At 44.4% G+C, this 17,839-nt stretch overlaps 1 protein-coding gene across 1 annotated transcript; it reads left to right on the top strand.

Annotated features, from left to right (window-relative positions):
• Window positions 1–1,644: 1,644 nt before the first annotated feature.
• Window positions 1,645–16,199, top strand: AMZ1 (archaelysin family metallopeptidase 1). The gene is made up of 7 exons (XM_089540298.1): window positions 1,645–1,757; window positions 7,152–7,491; window positions 8,242–8,409; window positions 8,809–8,937; window positions 12,246–12,412; window positions 14,267–14,443; window positions 15,434–16,199. Exons 2-7 carry the CDS (start codon window positions 7,188–7,190, stop codon window positions 16,001–16,003), a joined length of 1,515 nt encoding a protein of 504 aa, XP_089396424.1. The 5' UTR covers window positions 1,645–1,757; window positions 7,152–7,187; the 3' UTR covers window positions 16,004–16,199.
• Window positions 16,200–17,839: the final 1,640 nt, after the last annotated feature.

Below are 17,839 nucleotides of genomic sequence, written 5' to 3'. Positions count from 1 at the left end.
CAAGATGTATTCAGAGGTTTGCCATTGCCTTCCCCCGAGGCTGAGAGTATGTGACCTGCATCAGATAACCCAGTGGGTTTCACGGACGAGCCAAGAATCGAACCCTGGTCTCCAGAGTTGCAGTCCAATGCTCACACCACTATGCCATGCCATTGCTGGTTATGTTTTAGAGTTTAAATATCATGAGGCGGATGCTTCAAAAATGTCTGTTTGTTCTTATTGTATTTAAGTATTCTTCTTGTTTTTAACCATGCTGCAGTGGGCCTCCCAGGGGAAGGTCTTAATGCTATACAGAAACCCAGGCACCCACCTTGGCAAAGCCTTGCCATATCAAAGGATGGTGATCCTAGCTGATTTCATGCCAAGGAGGCAGAAGCATGAAATAAGATCACAGAAAAAACATCCAAATGGAAGTTCAGAGCCGGAAATGGGCCAAAGTCTACTACGCCTGCTTGATCCCCTCCCATCCAGAAACACTGGAGTGAAACTGGTTTCCAGTGCAGATCCTGCTTTTCAAAGGCTCCCTTCTCTCTTCTTTCCAAAGGACCAGCTCTCAGTGTGCCAGACTTCATTCATCACTTCCTTGCCAAAGGCAGGGAAGAAGGAGGGAGGTTTCCATCGCCCAGATGCACACAGCAGGCTTTTCTTTGGCAGATGTTGTTAACTGGAAATGAAGGGATCATTTTAAAGCTGCAGAGGCACTCCCCATTTCATCACCTTCCTCCAAAGGCCAGAGATGGAGCAGGGAGAAGAGCTTGGCCCAGAGAAACAAAGCTGGAGCATCCACTATATGCAACTAGACCCCAAATCCTGGTATTTTTGGACTTCAGGTCCCAGAATCCCAGACTATTGGCCAAGATAACTGAGGATTCTGGGAGCTGGAGTCCCAAATTACCAGAGCTTGGGAATCAGCACCTGCCCAGACTGGCAGGAGAAGAGCTGTAACTGATTGTGTAACCAATTGAACCAAAGGCCCCTGAGCCAGAGCACCCCAAAGTTATATGCTGGGATCGCAACTCCCAGAATCCTCCATCAGAAAGGCTAGGGGATAACTGTGACCTGTGGTCTAAAATAAAAACTGCAATCCATGATCTAAAACTGCAGTCTGTGATCTAAAATAAAATAAAGACCAGGTAAGAAGATGGCAAGATTAAGGATTGCATGGCTCCAGATGCTGGGACCCTGCTTTGAAACTCCCTATTCTAATAAAATAAAATAAAATAATAAAGACTAGGTAAAAAGATGATAAGATTAAAAACTAGAAGGCTGAAGATGTAGGGATACCCCTTTAAACCACCCTGTTCCAAAAATTAAAATAAAATCCAGGTTAAAAAAGATGGCAAGGTTTAAGCTTGCAAGGCTCAGATGCTGGGATCCTTCTTTGGAACACCCTGTTCCCCAAATAATAATATAATGAGATGGAAGAAGATGGCAAGGTTGAAGCTTGCAAGGCTCAGATGCTGGGATCTTGTTCCCCAAAGAAGGATGAACTAAAGGCAGCCCAAAGGCAGAGAGCCCTGCTGCTGCTGCTGCTGCAGCTGCAGCTGCGCTGCCTTCCTTTCGGGGAGTCCCTTCCTTTCCTGCAAGGCTTCCCCCAAAAGCCTGTCTCTCCCCTGGACCCCCTCCTCCCTCAGACCCCCCCCACCGCCCACGTCACAGACTGGGAAGCTTCTCCAGGTCCCCTCCTTTTTGCCTCTCTGCTGCACAGGACCAGTCCTCCCAGTTTGGCCAGTCAGCCTTTGCAGAGGGAGAGAGAGGTAAGGCAAGGAAGGGGCTTGGCTTTGGGGCAGAAGGGGCTGCAGCAGCCTTTGCAAAGCCTGGCATCTGCAAAAGGGAGGGGGGCTCCATGCACTGCGGGGAAAGGCTGGCTTTCCATGCAGGGGAGGCAGGGCAGGGGCTGGGGATGCTGGGCTCGGCAGTGGGGCTTCCCCCCAGTTCCCAAGGGAGAGGGGGAGACCCTTGGCCCGTGTGCGTCTGCGAGGGGTTGGGGTGATTCTGGCTTGGATGGGGGGAGAGAAGACACTAGCCAGGCTGCAGGGATCGTCGGAACGTGTGACGGAGGGTGACCCGTGTCTAAGGAGTCCAGCCGGATGCTGGGGTTGTTTTCTCCCGGACTGGAGGGCCAGGGGACAAGGGAGGAGGGGGGCTTCTCATGGGGGGACCTCCAGGGCTCAAAATATCAGGGACAACCCTTGCAATTTCCCATCAAACTTATGTTTAAATCTCTCTCTCTCTCCATCCCTCTCTCCATCCCACCCTCCACCTATCTCATCTCTCTCTCTATCATTCGCACTATGTATCTCTCCATCTCTCTCTCTCTCATTTATCAATATTTACCCATCTATATCTATCATCTCTCTCTCAATCAATCTGTCTATCATCTCTCTCTCTCTCTACCCATCCATCCATCTCTCTATATCTATCGTCTATTTATATCATTTATCAATCTCTACCTACCTACCTACCTACCTACCTACTACCTATCCTATCCTATCCTATCCTATCCTATCCTATCCTATCCTATCCTATCCTATCCTATCCTATCCCATCCATCCATCCATCCATCCATCCATCCATCCATCTATCTATCTCCTGCCTTTCTCCCCGGCCAGGGTGGTGATCTCTGGTTTGGGGAAGCGATGGAAAAATCTCAAAAGCTGGCTCTTTATAAAATAAGACATTTTAAACAAGAAAAAGAGCTAGAGAAATGGAAGGGTCTCCTAAAGGTCATCTAATCCAACCCCCAGGAATCCAGCTCTAGAGCATCCCCTGAGAGAGAACCAGAAGCTCAGATGGGTTTGGAAAGCCTTTTTTTAAAAAAAATGCTTTTTTGGGGTTGGCCTGATCAAGGTTTTCCAAACTACAGATTATGGGGGTGTTGGGGGGTATTGGCTAGTATGGCCGGCTCTATGTTTTGGATGCCCAGAGAGAGGGTAAGATGTGCTTTTTGAAGGGAGTGTTGAGATGGAGAGATTCAACAGTTTATGCTGCCCCTATCATGGGGTTTTCTTAGCAAGGTTTTTGGTAGTATTAGGTAATACTGCTGTTTATTCTGAAAGGCTTTACCATTGCTTTCCTCTAAGGCTGAGAAAGTGTGACTAAGGTATCCATAGGGGATCAAGGATTTGAAGCTTGGGCTCCCAGAATCCTAGTACGGGACTTAAGTCACTACACCATGCCCTTGTCATGGGAATTGTTGTGTGCCATCTGACTTTTGGCAATCCTAAGGTGACCTTATCATTGGGTTTTCTTGGCAGGATTTGTTCAGAGGGGGTTTGCCATAGCCATCCTCTGAGGCTGAGAGAGTGCAGGGTCACCAAATGGGTTTCTATGGCTGAGCCAGGATTTGAACCCTGATCTCCAGAGTCATAGTCCAGTGCTCAAACCATGACACCACTCTGGCTCTCCAGCATGTAAGGAGAATACATGCTTGGTCAGTTTGTTCCTAAGTTGCAGACATAAGTACATCTCAGGCAATGATGTGGTGGACCAGCGATTCCCCCAAATGTGACAGGGACTAGAACCATATTTGTGCCCATTGCTCTTTCTTTCCTGGAAACCTCCTGTGGACAAGAAACCATTGGAATAGGGACCATTACTGGTCCACCAATTCCTACTTTGAGTAGCAAGGGTGCTGGGATCCAGCACTTTGAACTTTGCAAAGCAAAGTTGGTGTAACCAGGGGGTCCTACTAACCCTGTAATAGGTCACTGGGTGACTTGAGGCAAGTTACAGTCTCCATTGATACCACCCCCAAAGAAATTTGCCAAAAAAACTCCATTGCAGGTTTGCCTTATGGTCTCCAAATGTCAAAAATGACTTGGGCGCATACAACATACAACAACAAATAGTCTAGGTCAACAACACCAGTGGAAGCTGGTGAGCCTGATGTCAGTGGATCCACTTTGGATTTTAGTGGGAGCTTTGAAAGAGCGATTCAATGTGCTACTTTTGTGTGTGTATTATTGAGGGGGGGATAATGTTCAGTACCTTGGACACATCCTTTATGTTTCAGCCAAAACCCCAGTTTGGATTCACTGCTCCATGAGAAGCATCAGCTTCCGCTGGTCATCCATTTGGCCTCAGCGTTTGGAACCAGCAGACGCTTCCAAACACTTTTCAGTGTCTGCTCATGGGATGGGTTTCATACAACAGTCCTTTTCTTTCTTGTACTCTGAATCCTCTAATCTCTTCTGTCATCTCGGTTTTCTACCTCATTCCTTTGCTCTGCATTTAAAAAATGGTTCGTACCACCAGAGTTGACCTAGTTTTCAAGGGAGGGGATCCTGGCATATGGAAGAAGAGGCAGCTTAGGTTCTTTCCCTGGAGCACACTTCTTCACCTTGACAGCAGAGTAAGCAGTCCTCTTTCACATCTCGGCCTTTTCGCCTTGTCCTTAACCACTGCAGCGTTTCACACCGACGTCAATTCACATATTCACATGCGAGAAGATCTGCTCAACTAGCACCTGGACATATTCTTGCACATCCAAACAGGCCAAGTTTGTACATCTTAGAGTCTAGATCGAGGAAAGTAATAGTACCACTCTATTCTGCTTTGGTCAGGCTTCACGTGGAATATTGTGTGCAGTTCTGGGCGCCACAACACAAAAAGGATATTGATAAGATGGAGCGTGTCCAGAGGAGCGTGACCAACATGGTGAAGGATCTGGAAACCATAAAGCCTTATGAAGAAAGACTTAGGGAGCTGGGTATGTTCAGCCTGGAGAAGAGAAGGTTAAGAGGTGATATGATCGCCCTGTTTAAATATTTGGAGAGGTGTCACATTGAGGATGGAGCAAGCTTGTTTTCTGTTGCTCCAGAGACAAGGATATGGAGCAATAGATGCAAATTACGGGAAAAGATATTCCACCTAAACATTAGGAGGAATTTCTTAACAGTAAGAGCTGTCCAACAGAGAGACACATTCCCTTGAAGGGTGGTGAAGTCTCCTTCTCAGGAGGTTTTTAAACAGAGGGTGGATGGCATTTGGTCTCTTCCAGCTCTATGATTCTAAGTGGTGTCTCAGCTTTCCTCTTCTAAAACCATGCAAGAACCCAAAGGGCCTCCAGCAAGGGGACGTTTCTCTCTGATCCGTCTGGGACAATATGCTTTTTTGTCTGACCATACAGTGTGTCATAGAAAGTGACAGGGACAGCCTCATTGAATTTAAGATATCATGACATGATCCCAGAGGTGTTTAAGACACTGTGGGACTAAATGAGAATTGACACATCTTATGTAATGACACATAAATTGACACATCTTATGTAATCATTACAAAATCTCGTGATTAAAAACAGGGCCTTTTGGGTGTCAGGATACCCTGCAGCCATATTGAAAGAGTCCTGGATGCATTTGAAAAACCTGCAACCAAACAGCTGCAACCAATTGTCTGTGTATTTTTTTCTGGTCATAATGGACTAGCCTGACAGTTGCTCCCCATCGTCTTCTGTTAAAATAAGATGATGAAGTCTGAAAGGTATTAACATCCTTTTAATCTTCTTTTCCTTATCTTTTGTTCTCACATTTTTGTTTGAAGAAATAACCTTGCTCCAGATTAAAAGCCCATCCCGTCAACTGCACAAAAGCCTATTTCTTATGGCCAGCTGCACATTAGAAGAATGCCTGATGTGGATCCGTCATAGTTACACGTTTTGTCTACATGCGTAGGCCCTTTGTAACGTTGCCATTAAAAAGAAAAAAAAACACCTCGTCTGACATTAAAAGCAAGCGGAGACCCATTTGCTGAGAGCATCAGGTCTCCTCAGAGAAGCATAAGGGAGAACAAGGTGCCCTGAGCTGTGCAGAAGGCTGTGCTTTGCCCTTGGGCTCCTCTCCAGACATGGTTTCTATTTTGATGATCACTCAGTGATGGTCTGTGCTTATTTCCCTGTCCTTGCAAGATGTGGGTACATTGGAAATGGCACGGGAGAATGGGGCTCTTGGCCAGGAGACAAACGTAATGTGAACATCACTAAAATGAAGAAACGGGGAACTCTGGGCCAAGGAGAATCTGTGCAAGTGGCAAAAGTGGGAAAAGAGCAGAAAAATGGTGAAACCATGCCTTATGGGGAGAGACTTAGGGAACTGTTTAGCTGGGAGAAGAGAAGGTTAAGAAGTGATATGATAGCCCTGTTTAAGTATTTGGAGAGGTGTCACACTGAGGATGGAGCAAGCTTGTTTTCTGCTACTCAAGAGAATAGGACATAATGGAGCCATGGATTCAAACTACAGGAAAAGAGAGTCCACCTAAATATTAGGAGGATCTTCCTGACAGCAACAGGTCTGCCTTAGGGTCAGCATAAGTTGGAAACAACTTGAAAGCACATAACGACAATTTGTTGTGAATCCTTTATAGTCAGAAGCAGTGATGTATTTTGAACCATATAGTAGCACATATTATAACACGACAGCAAAAACTGCATCCTCTTTTTTTCTGTTATTAGCAACCCAGATGAGCACTAGATAAGAAATCATGAAGGTTCGTGAGTTTCAAACGACTGTTGAAATAACGCATGCTTAATGTATTGCTTGCTCCCTCTTAAAAGTAGCACAAGCAGGCAAACCCATTGACAGTCCATCTTAAACCCCATTCTGCTGCACAGTTGTGCCATATTTTATACTGCTGACTCCATCTCTTGTTATCACTCCAGACTGTGACTCTCTGAGAAGGGGGTTGCCTGAGCCAAGCTGAGAATGAGTGGCACAGAGCTGAACTTTCAAAGAGAATAATTCATGGGGAGTTGTCACTCTTGGGGAGATGCTTAAGAGTAGCAGATTTACAAAGGGAATCATTCATGAATAGATTGCCGCAAGTTGCATATAAGGTAATTTAGGAATCCCTGGCATGATGGCACCTGTTAACAACTGGGCTATATTTGAGGAAGGAGCCCAGCAGTGGAGAAAATATTGATGAATTTTGGAAATGCCTGCATCACTTCTTTTGAAAACAAATACGGGGCTTGAGCTTGGGTTTGAACATGAAATTTTAAAATGGTGCAAAGTTTTGATTCATGTCTTTGAATTGCTGTACCACATCTGCACAGTGGCAAAAGATGTTTAAGGCTGTTTAAAGTACATGCAGACTCCCTTGGTAGGCTTATCCAAAAGCAAAGTGTAAGGTTGACTACTGTTGTCCTCTCCCTATAGAAGACAGTGCAACAGATCCAGGGGCTGCTGTCAGCGATGTTGCAGTGCAGACATGCCCAGGAGTTTAGCTTTGGACCTCGGGCACTGAAGGACGCTCTGATCTCAACCAACCCTGCGTTGCAGGAGCTGTATGCCAAGGCCTTCTCTAGCACTGAGAAACTCTTCCTCTCTGAGGCGTACAATCCCCACCGGACACTTTTCTGCAGCTTGTTCATCCGAACGGCCTTTGACTGGCTTCTCAGCCACCCTGATGCTCCAGAGGATTTTGAAACCTTCTATTACTCCCTGTTGAGAAGAAAGCAAAGATGCTACCGCAAGCACATATACCTGCAACCTATAGGTAACTCAGCTGCTTGCATCTTTGGCACCATATATGTGTTGTTGTTGTGACCCTTTTCTTCGTATCTGACCATGTGAGGAGCCCTGGTTGTGCAGTGGTTAAGTGCTGGTCCTGCAGCCACAAGGTTGTGAGTTCGATCCCAGGGCTCCTTGGTTGACTCAGCCTTCCATCCTTTCGTAGGTCGGTATCCCTCCTTTAAATTAATTACTGAAAAAAATTCTGATTAAAAAAAAATCAGGAGTGGATTTTAAACAATTATTTGCAGACAAGTTGTTTTCATTAAGAATAGAGCAAAAAAAATTGTTACCAGAAATTGTTTTAGTATACTTTGGAAGAATATGATGTGCTTTAACTTAACTGTGCAAATGTTACTGTGTTTTATTGTTTTGTTATAGTTTTGTTGTTTGCTATGGCTTCGTGCCAAGGTGATTAAACAAACCACAGTTGCTGTTTATACACCACTCTGCTGTTTATCAAAGTGATCTCCATCCTCAAAGCAAATATTGCTTAAAACATACACAGGTCTATGTTTGATACAAATAATAAAATGGGAACAGAGCTTGGGAAAGAGTATAAATACTAGCCATGCTGGCTGGAGGACTCCAGGAACCATGGTTCCAAAAAGTAACCTCCCCAAGCTCTGAATCAGCTTCTTTCGTGCATCACAGTGTGTGGTTGTGGTCCTCCTCTTTGTACCTGACCATGTGAGTACTAGCTTCAAAGTAACTGACTTGATACTTCTGCCCATAGACCTAAGTGAAGGTCCTGTTGGGATCTCCTTGCTGGATTCCCTCCGGAGCTGTGTTGAATCTTTCTTCTTGGGTCTCCGCGTTAAGTGCCTTCCTTCAGTCCCAGTCTCCTCCATCCATTGCTGCTACCGCCACAACCAAGATTCGGACAGAGTCCAACTCCATGCTGGTAAGGTGATGGCAGACCGAGTTGGGATGGTGGGGTGTTTTATTTGGCACTTTCAGCTCATCCTCACCCCCCTTCTCTTCAGCTCCATTATACAATGGATTATCACTCTTGCCCAGATAGCAGGAAGGGAGTGAGGCATGAAACATCCTGTTTCCCTAGGAGGATGTTTTATGTCCCCAGATGGGCAATTGCTGTCACATTTTCCTTTTGGGACATTATTTCCAGATATGTTGTTCATCCTTTGGTCATCAGGGGGAAAGTTGCTCACCCAGAGGAGGGCTAGACCAGGAGCCTGTTTTAAACCAATACTTTATGGATGTTATCAAACTGATATACTTTCTGCCAAGGGAAATGCAATCTTGAGGATTCATTTCGTATTCTCCTTCTCTGCTCTTGTAGATGGGATTTTGACCTTTCTGAAGAACAACAAGCCGATGGATGCCCTCTGTGTCCTGGGCCTCACCCTCGCTGATCTCTATCCCTGCGAGACGTGGAGCTTCACCTTCGGGAAGTTTTTGCCAGGCCAAGGTTTGCCTTATGTCTTGTAGCTTTTTCAAAGGTGGAGTGAGCAGCTAAGGCCCTCTGGGACTGGTCCATGCCGTATAAGCCCAATGAGAATGGAGCCAATGGGATGGAAATTGGATTCCTGGTGTAGGATAGTAAGAGTTACCACACATCCTATATTCTAAACCATTGCCAAACTTGGTTTTTCACTGGACAGAATAAATGCCTGAGTCAGTGTGGTCTGAGTATTGGACTAGGATTCCAGGAGACTAGGGTTTGAATTGCTGCTCAGCTGTGGAGACTCACTGGGTGAACTTGAGCAAGTCACACTCTCTCAGCCTTAGAGGAATACAATGGTAAAGCTTCTCTAAAGTAATATTGGGAGGAAAAACACCCACTGTAAGAATGTTTCCATAAACTGGAGTTGACTTGAAGTCATATAACAGTAAATATTTTAAGTCTAACCAAGGCCCCAGATAGCCCCTGCCACTCAGAGTAGACCAGGGATGGACAATATATGACCCTTCTAATATGTTATATGGAGGGCCACACATTCCTTATCTCGTCTTTAAGCGACACATATAAATTTATTTTATCAATGAACAAATAACACTGAGAGCTTTCCGATGAAGCCTTTATTTTACAATCTTGTTCACCTCATTTTTATGGTGTGTATTTTTTTTTGGGGGGGGGGGCTGTTTTAGGTGGCATCAGCTTTTATGGTATCCCTCTCATGTTTCTCACAACTCCTTTCATCTTTTTTCCTTTTAATCTTAGAAAATCAATGAAGGAAGGAAAGGTAGAACTGTGCCATACGGTTTGACTGGTAGTACAAAGATGCGCTTGGTAGTACTAAGAAGTGTGGGTGCGCTCATTATTCTGTCAGTGCTCTTGTTGCCTCTAATCCAAAATACCTCTGTGGTGTCACCCCTCTTTTTGCGGAAACCCCCATCCTTAAATTGATGAAGCCACCCATTTCGCCCTGCAGTCCTCATTCCCAAAACACTGTAAGGGCACTTCCAGACAGATTGCTCCTACCAACTCTTCTGTTTTAGCTCCTCAAGAAAAAAGATGGAAGACGCACCAAAAAATATGGGAGGAATTGCCTGAATACTTTGAAGGTGCCAGATCCCATCTGATCATGGAAGCTAAGCAGGGCCAGGCCTGGTTAAATACTTGGAAGGGGGAAACCACCAAGAGCTATCCAAAAACAATCCATGTTTAAGCCAGGGAACTTGCACTCTTTAAGTCTAAGCAGGGCTTGGCAAAGTTTCTTTCTGAGAATCCCTCAATCAGCCTAAGCTATTGCACAGGGAAGCCTGGGATTTGTAGTCCAAAAAGTGACTCTTCCAAGTTCGGACATCCGTAACTACATTGACTAGCATACATCCCCTGGTTACCTTTGACTGCCCTCTCCTTCCATGCGCTCCCTCACTGCCAGGCCTTAGATGCTAATAAGCTTCTTGGAGCAGGGAGGATAACTGAATGATGAAGCGAAATTCACCAAAGATGCTCAATGAATGTTAGGGCCCCAACTCTTTCCCCCAACCCATGTATTTTTGAACTGAGTAATGCAGAGCGAAACAATGATGGATTTGTGGACCTCACATCCCGAAACCCTGCCAATTCTTCATCTATTATGTGGTTTTCTATAACCCACTCTTCCAATCCCTTTGATGGAAGCTGAGTGTATAATGGAGTGGAGGGAGTCACAGAGTTTGACTGGGCAGCCTTTAACTGGATGGGCTCTATCTCCTTTTGATATAAGGCAGCAATTGTGCTGGCAAACCATTCAGTAGCTGTGCCACTTTGATGGGGGGAAAAGGGGAGAAACAATTGCCTACTACCCATTAAAATGCCAATTTTAAAAACTCTTGTTAATGTTTTTATGTTGCTGGCTTTATAGAGACTGATTCTTCAATGCATGCTATTAGTTTGCTAATTCAATAACAACACGGATAAATGCAAACTGGGGCAAACTAGCTAAGAAATAGTGGAGCTGAGGGTACTTTTTATGCTTCAGCTTTGTAGATCCTTGTATCTGGCTAAACAATAATCACCATTTCTCCTCTGATTCAAGTCTCTTCATATTTCTGCAAACATAATCAAAGCTACACCATCTGTGCAGAAGAGGGAACAATAAATATCCTGCAATAAACATATCTAATGAAAAATAAAATCTAATGGGGACAATCCTGCTTCAAAAACAACTCAGTGGCATGTACAGTGGTCCCTCCGTATTTGCTGGGGTTCGGGGTGAAGGACCCCTGTGAATGTGGAGAACAGAGTTCAAGTGCCCTCTTGGGTATGGAAACCCCTTGGGTGATCTTGGGCATGTCACACTCTCTCAGCCTCAGAGGAAGACATGAGCAAACCTTCCTCTGAACAAATCTTGCCAAGAAAAGCTCGTGATAGGCTTGCCTTAGAGTTGCCGTAAGTCCAAAACAACTTGAAGGCACACAAATAACACCAACAATAGAGAAAATATTTCATTGTCTGGGTAGGTCCTTTCCTGATTCACATTAAGCAGCTGTTTTTAAGTGTCAGCAGAGAGAGAAGTGTGTGCTGCCAACAGAAATGAATGGAGGAATCTAGGATACTACTGTTGCTTGGTTTGGGCAACAGCATGTGCCAAGCCCCCCGAAAATAAAGGCAAAACCCACAAAATTAAGGGGGGAAACAAGGACTGAGTAGCCGCAATGGATACAGAGTGATAAGGGAATAACAGAGAGAAAGAAAAGGACAAGGAGGTTTTGAGAAGCAGGAATGGAATGGAAAGGCTCAGACCTAATTAAAAGCACTCTGCAGTGCAACATTTTATGAAATGATTCCATTTATATTAATTTTGTGGATAAAATATTCACAGATTAATAAGCCTAGTGTATGAAAAACTGCTTAATTATGACCTATTTTGTTTTTCATTTTTTAAAAATAATGTAGTTAACATTATATTCATGTATGCACCCTCCCACTGCTGCTGTCGCTTCATCGGGGCGCTTGCCGTCTCCACTTCCCACAACGCTGTCAACAAAATCATTGCCTGGTATTAATTCCTCATTGACATTGCTTCAGTATCCTTTTGCTCTACAAACAATTAATCCAAGCCCTCTCTCTTTTGCATGTTATTTCAATGCTTAGTCAGTATAACCAGCTTGCAAATAGACTTAAAATCACATTGTTTCTGAAGACTTCATTATAAAACAGATGGCTCTTATGAAAAACGCACATTGACGTGATGGATAAGAGCGTTGTTTTTGCTATGCAAGGGGAATGACTGGGCGTATGTGGAAAGCAGGCTGACCCCTCTCACCTCTGCTTTCCTCTCTCCATAGAGGTGGGCATCTGTAGCTTCGCCAGGTTTTCCGGTGACTTCCCCCAGCTGGGCTGTACCACTTTAAACCCATCTCCATGGAGACAAGAGATGCAGGACGAAGTTGTGGAGCAGGCCAAGAACCAGACATTGCTGTTCAACCTGCTGGAGATGCTCCAGTGTTGCAAGGTGAGATGTGTAGTGTTCCCAAAGCTACAGTTTGGTGTTAGGTGCGCGCATGCTATGCACACAGCAACCTTCTGGCTTTATTTCGGCCGCTAAAAAGACCAATGCAATCCTAGGCTGCATTAATAGAAGTATAGTATCTAGATCAAGGGAAGTAATAGTGCCACTATATTCTGCTTTGGTCAGACCCCACATGGAATAATGCTGTGTCCAGTTCTGGGCACCACAATTTAAAAAGGATGTTGAGAAACTGGAGTATGTCCAAAGGAGGGTGACTAAAATGGTGAAGGGTCTAGAAAACATGCCCTATGAGGAACGACTTAGGGACCTGGGTATGTTTAGCCTGGAGAAGAGAAAGTTAAGAGGTGATATGATAGCCCTGTTTAAATATTTGAAGGGATGTCATATTGAGGAGGGAGCAAGCTTGTTTTCTGCTGCTCCAGAGACTAGGACCCAGAGCAATGGATGCAAACTGCAGGAAAAGAGATTCCAGCTCAACATTAGGAGGAACTTCCAGACAGTAAGGGCTGTCCGACAGAGAAGCATGCTCCCTCGGAGTATGGCGAAGTCACGCATCACTTCAAGTTGGTGTTCATTGTTTTTAAAAATGATTCATACAATGTATTAACAATGTTTCTGTCTCGGGCAAAAACACTATTTGCAGCGATTGCACTAACCTATCATTATGTAGGCAGGTTTGTCTGGTACGAACTCCCGATCCAGCAGCCTGACGCTTATTTGTCTGCAAAAACCTCTTGCTCGCATCTCATGTAAACTCATCCGTGAGGGTAATCCACTTCCATCTGAAATATAGAGGAAATGCAGTTACAAAAGAGTCGTGTTTGCAATGCAGCACTGCTCAAGACTAGCTGCCAAGTCTGCCTTTCCCACATTATCTGAAAAACACCCAGGAACTATGTAAAAGAGCATTTCATACATGCTTCTGGGGATGTCTTTCTACGTTTAACTGCTGCAACAGTCAAACAGGTCTTTTAACCCTATATAGGTCCAAAACACACTGCAGAAATAATCCAGTATGAGACCATTTTAACTGCCCTGGCCCAAGGCTTAATTCTGGAAACTGTAATTTTGTGAGACATTTAGCCTTCTCTGTCAGAAAGAGCGCTGGTGCCACAATAAACTGCAATGGCCAGGATTCCCTAGCATTGAGCCAGGGCAGTTAAAGCGGTCTCAAACTGGATTATTTCTGCAGTGTGTTTTGGACCATAGTGTCTTGTATTATTAGGTTTTGTTATTGCAGCATTGATGGGAGCATAGCCCTCCCTGGACTATCCCACTGTAGACTATATAGGTGGGTATACCATTTGTTTGAGCATTTTTCCATCCCATTAAAAACAATTCTATCCTGTGTGTAGAAAGATAGTGTACCAAAGACGGGGTTATGCTAAAACCGTTCTCCCTAATTTTAAATATTTCAGCTTGAGGCTGTTTTTTACTTGAGGGAAGAGTTCACATATGAAATTTATAACTTCAGCCTTTGGGATAGTACTTTTTGTAGTTGCACACAATTTCTGCATAGCTGAATTGGTTTTGGGAAACTTTTATCTTAACGGCTGGCAACTGCAGCCAGATATTATTATTATATTGTAGTACTGCAACTCCCATCTTCCTTAGCTAGTATAGTTAATGGTGAGGGATGCTGGGTGCTCTAGTCCAACCTCATCAGGAGGGTAGCAGTTGCAGTTCCCTGACATATACAGTGAAAATTAAATAGAAAAACCCAAAGCTTTGGGGTGGGATGTCTTTGGGTCAGTGAAGAAGGGCAAGTAACAGGGAGCCCATAAGGCTGTGAGTTCAAGGATGAGCTCTATTTATTCTTGATTTTTCACGTTAAAGGTCACCTGCCATGAGATCTGTCACCTGATTGGCTTGGGAAACTGTCGCTGGCTTCAGTGCATCATGCAAGGCGCCTTGAGTTTGGACGAAGTTCTGCTGCGACCGTTGGAGCCCTGCCCAATTTGCCTTCGGAAGCTGCAGTACGTTGTGGGCTTCAAGCTCATTGAGCGCTACAGGGTAAGAGGCCTGGAGAAAGCGGGCCCCATCCTGCAGTTCAGTTGGATTATTTTAACATCCCCAAAAGGGAGTTTCAGAAGCCGAGTCCAGAAGGTTTCTCTAGCAGAGCAGAAACCTACAGACGGCCCAGACAAAGCTGTACACTAAGGGAAAAAGCAGTAACTCCTCACTGAGTCTGCAAGTCTGCAATGATGACCAAAAAGTGGAGTTTGGTATAAGTTTACACACTCACTGAGAACCTCACTTTCTCATATATATATATATATATATATATATATATATGCATGCATGCGTCTTTTTAGGCTGCACAGCATAAAGAGGGAACACACAAGCATGGTTTGGAGAAGTCTCTGAAGCTAGAAGAGAGCTTAGTAAAACTTTAGGTGAATTACATGTACCTTCTGTTTGCATAATTTAGGCATAATTTGCTCACATACTATAATTGTTTGTGGTAGTTCATACCTGGGCAAGGTACCTATACTGATGTCCTTCCTGTAACTTTTAATGACCCTAATCGGTTACCCAAGTATTTCCCAGCTTTTGAGATCCTCAAGCATTTTCCTTACATACTTTTGAACGTTTTTGATGCTTAAGTACTCTGTACTGATTCTTTCTCACTTACAGCAACCCTAAGGTGACCTTATCTTGGGCTTGTCTTGGCAAGATTTCTTTAATCGAGGTTTGCCATTATCTTCCTGAGGCTGACAGTGTCTTGCCTAAGGTCACCCAGTGGGTTTACATGGCTGAGCAGGGATTCCAACTCCTGGAGTCCTAGTCCAACACTCAAATGACTAAGCTACAATGGCATTCCCCATAAGCACTAGAAAAAAAATTTTTCCTTTGAAAGAAAATTAAGATGGTTATGATGTGAGTTTCCACAACTGGCATAAAATTCAGCATATCTGCAGGGTACAAAAGTATGAAATGCTAACATAAAGATCCACCCTGGTGTTTATTTTAAAATATGCTTGCTTTTCTTCTTCGACACAGAAACTTTACGCTTGGATGCAAACCATTTCATCTGCCTGGCTGAGCCAAGACTTGTCGGAGCTGTCCATATCGCAGGACATTTTGCCACCTAGCACAGACTCTGGGATGGGTTGCGAGAACGACTCCGAGGCTGTCACATCCCTCTCCGAACCCCTGACTCCAGACACTTGCAGCCAAGCGGTTTCCACATTGCAAGACTTAGATCTTGATGATCAGTCTTGTTCTCTGGCTGATGCCCCCAGCCAGGAACAACTGGGTGTTGCCCCGAAACCCTCGGACATGATTAAGGAGTATACGCTTTGGCTCAAGATGTGCATTGACGCGCTCGAAAAGGATGTCTCCGAGGAAGAGATTCTGCAGTTGGACAAGACTGTGGATGCTATGGCACGGTGGGAAATGTTCACAGGACAGCTGCCCAACACGCGGAGAGATCTGCCTTTGCCCACTGACAGCCCAGGGCTGAGGAAGGTCCTTGGAGACAAGTTCTCCTCCTTGAGAAGGAAACTGAGCTCCAGAAAACTGGCGAAAGCTGAATCCTCCCCACGTCACTGGAAATGGGAGGAGAGTTAGCCCCACCGAGACACTTTTGCTTGATTCCGGGGGGTGGGGTGGGAGGTTTCCTTTGTGGTTTAGATGTGGGTTTTGTTAGTCTCCTTTCTTGTTGTTATGCCTCTTGTCCTTTTCACTGCAAGTTCCTGTCATTTTGTTGGGATAAAAAGAACCAAGAACTCCCCAAGTGCAATAAAAGAAGCTTCTTTATCGAGGCTTGTTCTATTCCTTCTTGAAGGAGGGCCTTGGTTTACTACAGCTGAATGCAGAAATCCTCAACAGGAGATTAGTTCTTGGTAGCTTTAGAGATGATTGGAATCGGGTAACATGAAGGATTGGTGAAAAGATGTTACTACTTTCAAAATCTGGGAGGTCCAGAAGCCAGCAGACACTGCAGAGGGATTACTACTTTCTGCATTTCAGAAGGCATGCAAAGAGTGGTCCATGAGCCAAAAGTTTGGGCTGGATTCATGCTGGAGTGTTTCAGTTGAAGACATTCTTCTTTGCTAGGCAAAGAACCCATAACCAAACAGATACTTACTGCTTTTCCTTCATACCATTACTGTTGTCTGGGCCAGAGCAAGAGACAGGTGTACAAAGAGCTTGTCAGGATGTGAGGAGGTGGTCAGTGGGCCTCTTTCTGGGATATGGATCCTCCGTAGGTGAGCAACCACGATGATCCTTGTAGAAAGCGTATGTTACTCTCCAGTTCAACTCTTGCACAGCTTGATAGGCTCTTCACTGATATGAGGTGCAAAGGCTTCTCAGGAGTACTTTTAAAAACAATACGAAAGGTCCTAACCCTAAAACCTAAAGGTTTTAATTGAACATTTACAAACCACTCTCTGCTTGTTTTATATTAAACTCAGAGAGTTATAGCTCATTTTAGGGCAAGGGCTTGAGAAAAAACAAAACAAACATGGCCTCTCATTTCCCAATTGCTTCAGAGATTATTTCTTTTATTTTCTGGTAACAAGTTTAATTCATGGGTAAAAAATGCCATGAAATGGCCCTGCTAAGAGGATTAAGAAAAGGGAGAACCATGGACACATGAAATGTTTTCTTATAGCATGTTCTGGAAGAGGCTGAGTAAAACTGGTCCAGGCTTTGCATTTTGCTTTATGTCTTGAAGTTATAACTTTACAGTTATTTTTAGAGAAACAAACACTCCACTCTTCTCTGCCGTCAGATATACATAGAGCTTTGCCCTAAATATCAGTTCTAGCATTCCAAAACTAAAAGCGTTGATGACCCTTCCTTCTGATAATGTCACCTTTTTAAGGAGCTAACTATAAATAACCCCAGCTTCACGTATTGCAGAAGAAAGCATCTGAGAGGCCCGCATGCTCTATAACTTCCAAGCGTCTCCAGAGGCATTTTGGAAACCTTTGCCACCAAAACAAAGCTGATGTGGAAATAGTTTCTGGAGTACAACACTGGAAAAGCATTTGAAAGTGTTCCTTTCAAAATAGGAAGGCAGCAGAATATAAATCTCCCTGTCAACAGTACACAAGTACATCTGAATGTCAATTTTAGAGTTGTGAAAGTTTAGACAAACCCTGCACTGAAACTCCATTGCTTGAAGTAGACTCTAGGAGACATTTGACGATGTCACACTCTTGCTTCACGCATGACAAAAGCCAGGCCTCTGGCTGTTCAGAGAGTGTGGCCAGAGCAAAACCAATGCACTTTTGGCACTCTTCACACTGTAGAGCACAGTGGCTGGTAAGCAGAGAAATTTTCTTCCAGAGCTTGGTACTACTACTACTGCTACTTCTCCTTCTCCTTTTTCTCCTCCTCCATCTTCTTCTCCTTCTCCTCCTCTTTCTTCAGTTACAGCTCCTAGAAGTCTGTGGT

The sequence above is a fragment of the Sceloporus occidentalis genome, unplaced genomic scaffold (genome assembly GCF_023333645.1).
Source record: "Sceloporus occidentalis isolate IW3139 unplaced genomic scaffold, rSceOcc1.0.p SCAF_10, whole genome shotgun sequence".
In the NCBI taxonomy this organism is placed as follows: Eukaryota; Metazoa; Chordata; class Lepidosauria; order Squamata; family Phrynosomatidae; genus Sceloporus; species Sceloporus occidentalis.
This window is presented reverse-complemented; position numbering and strand designations above follow the sequence as displayed.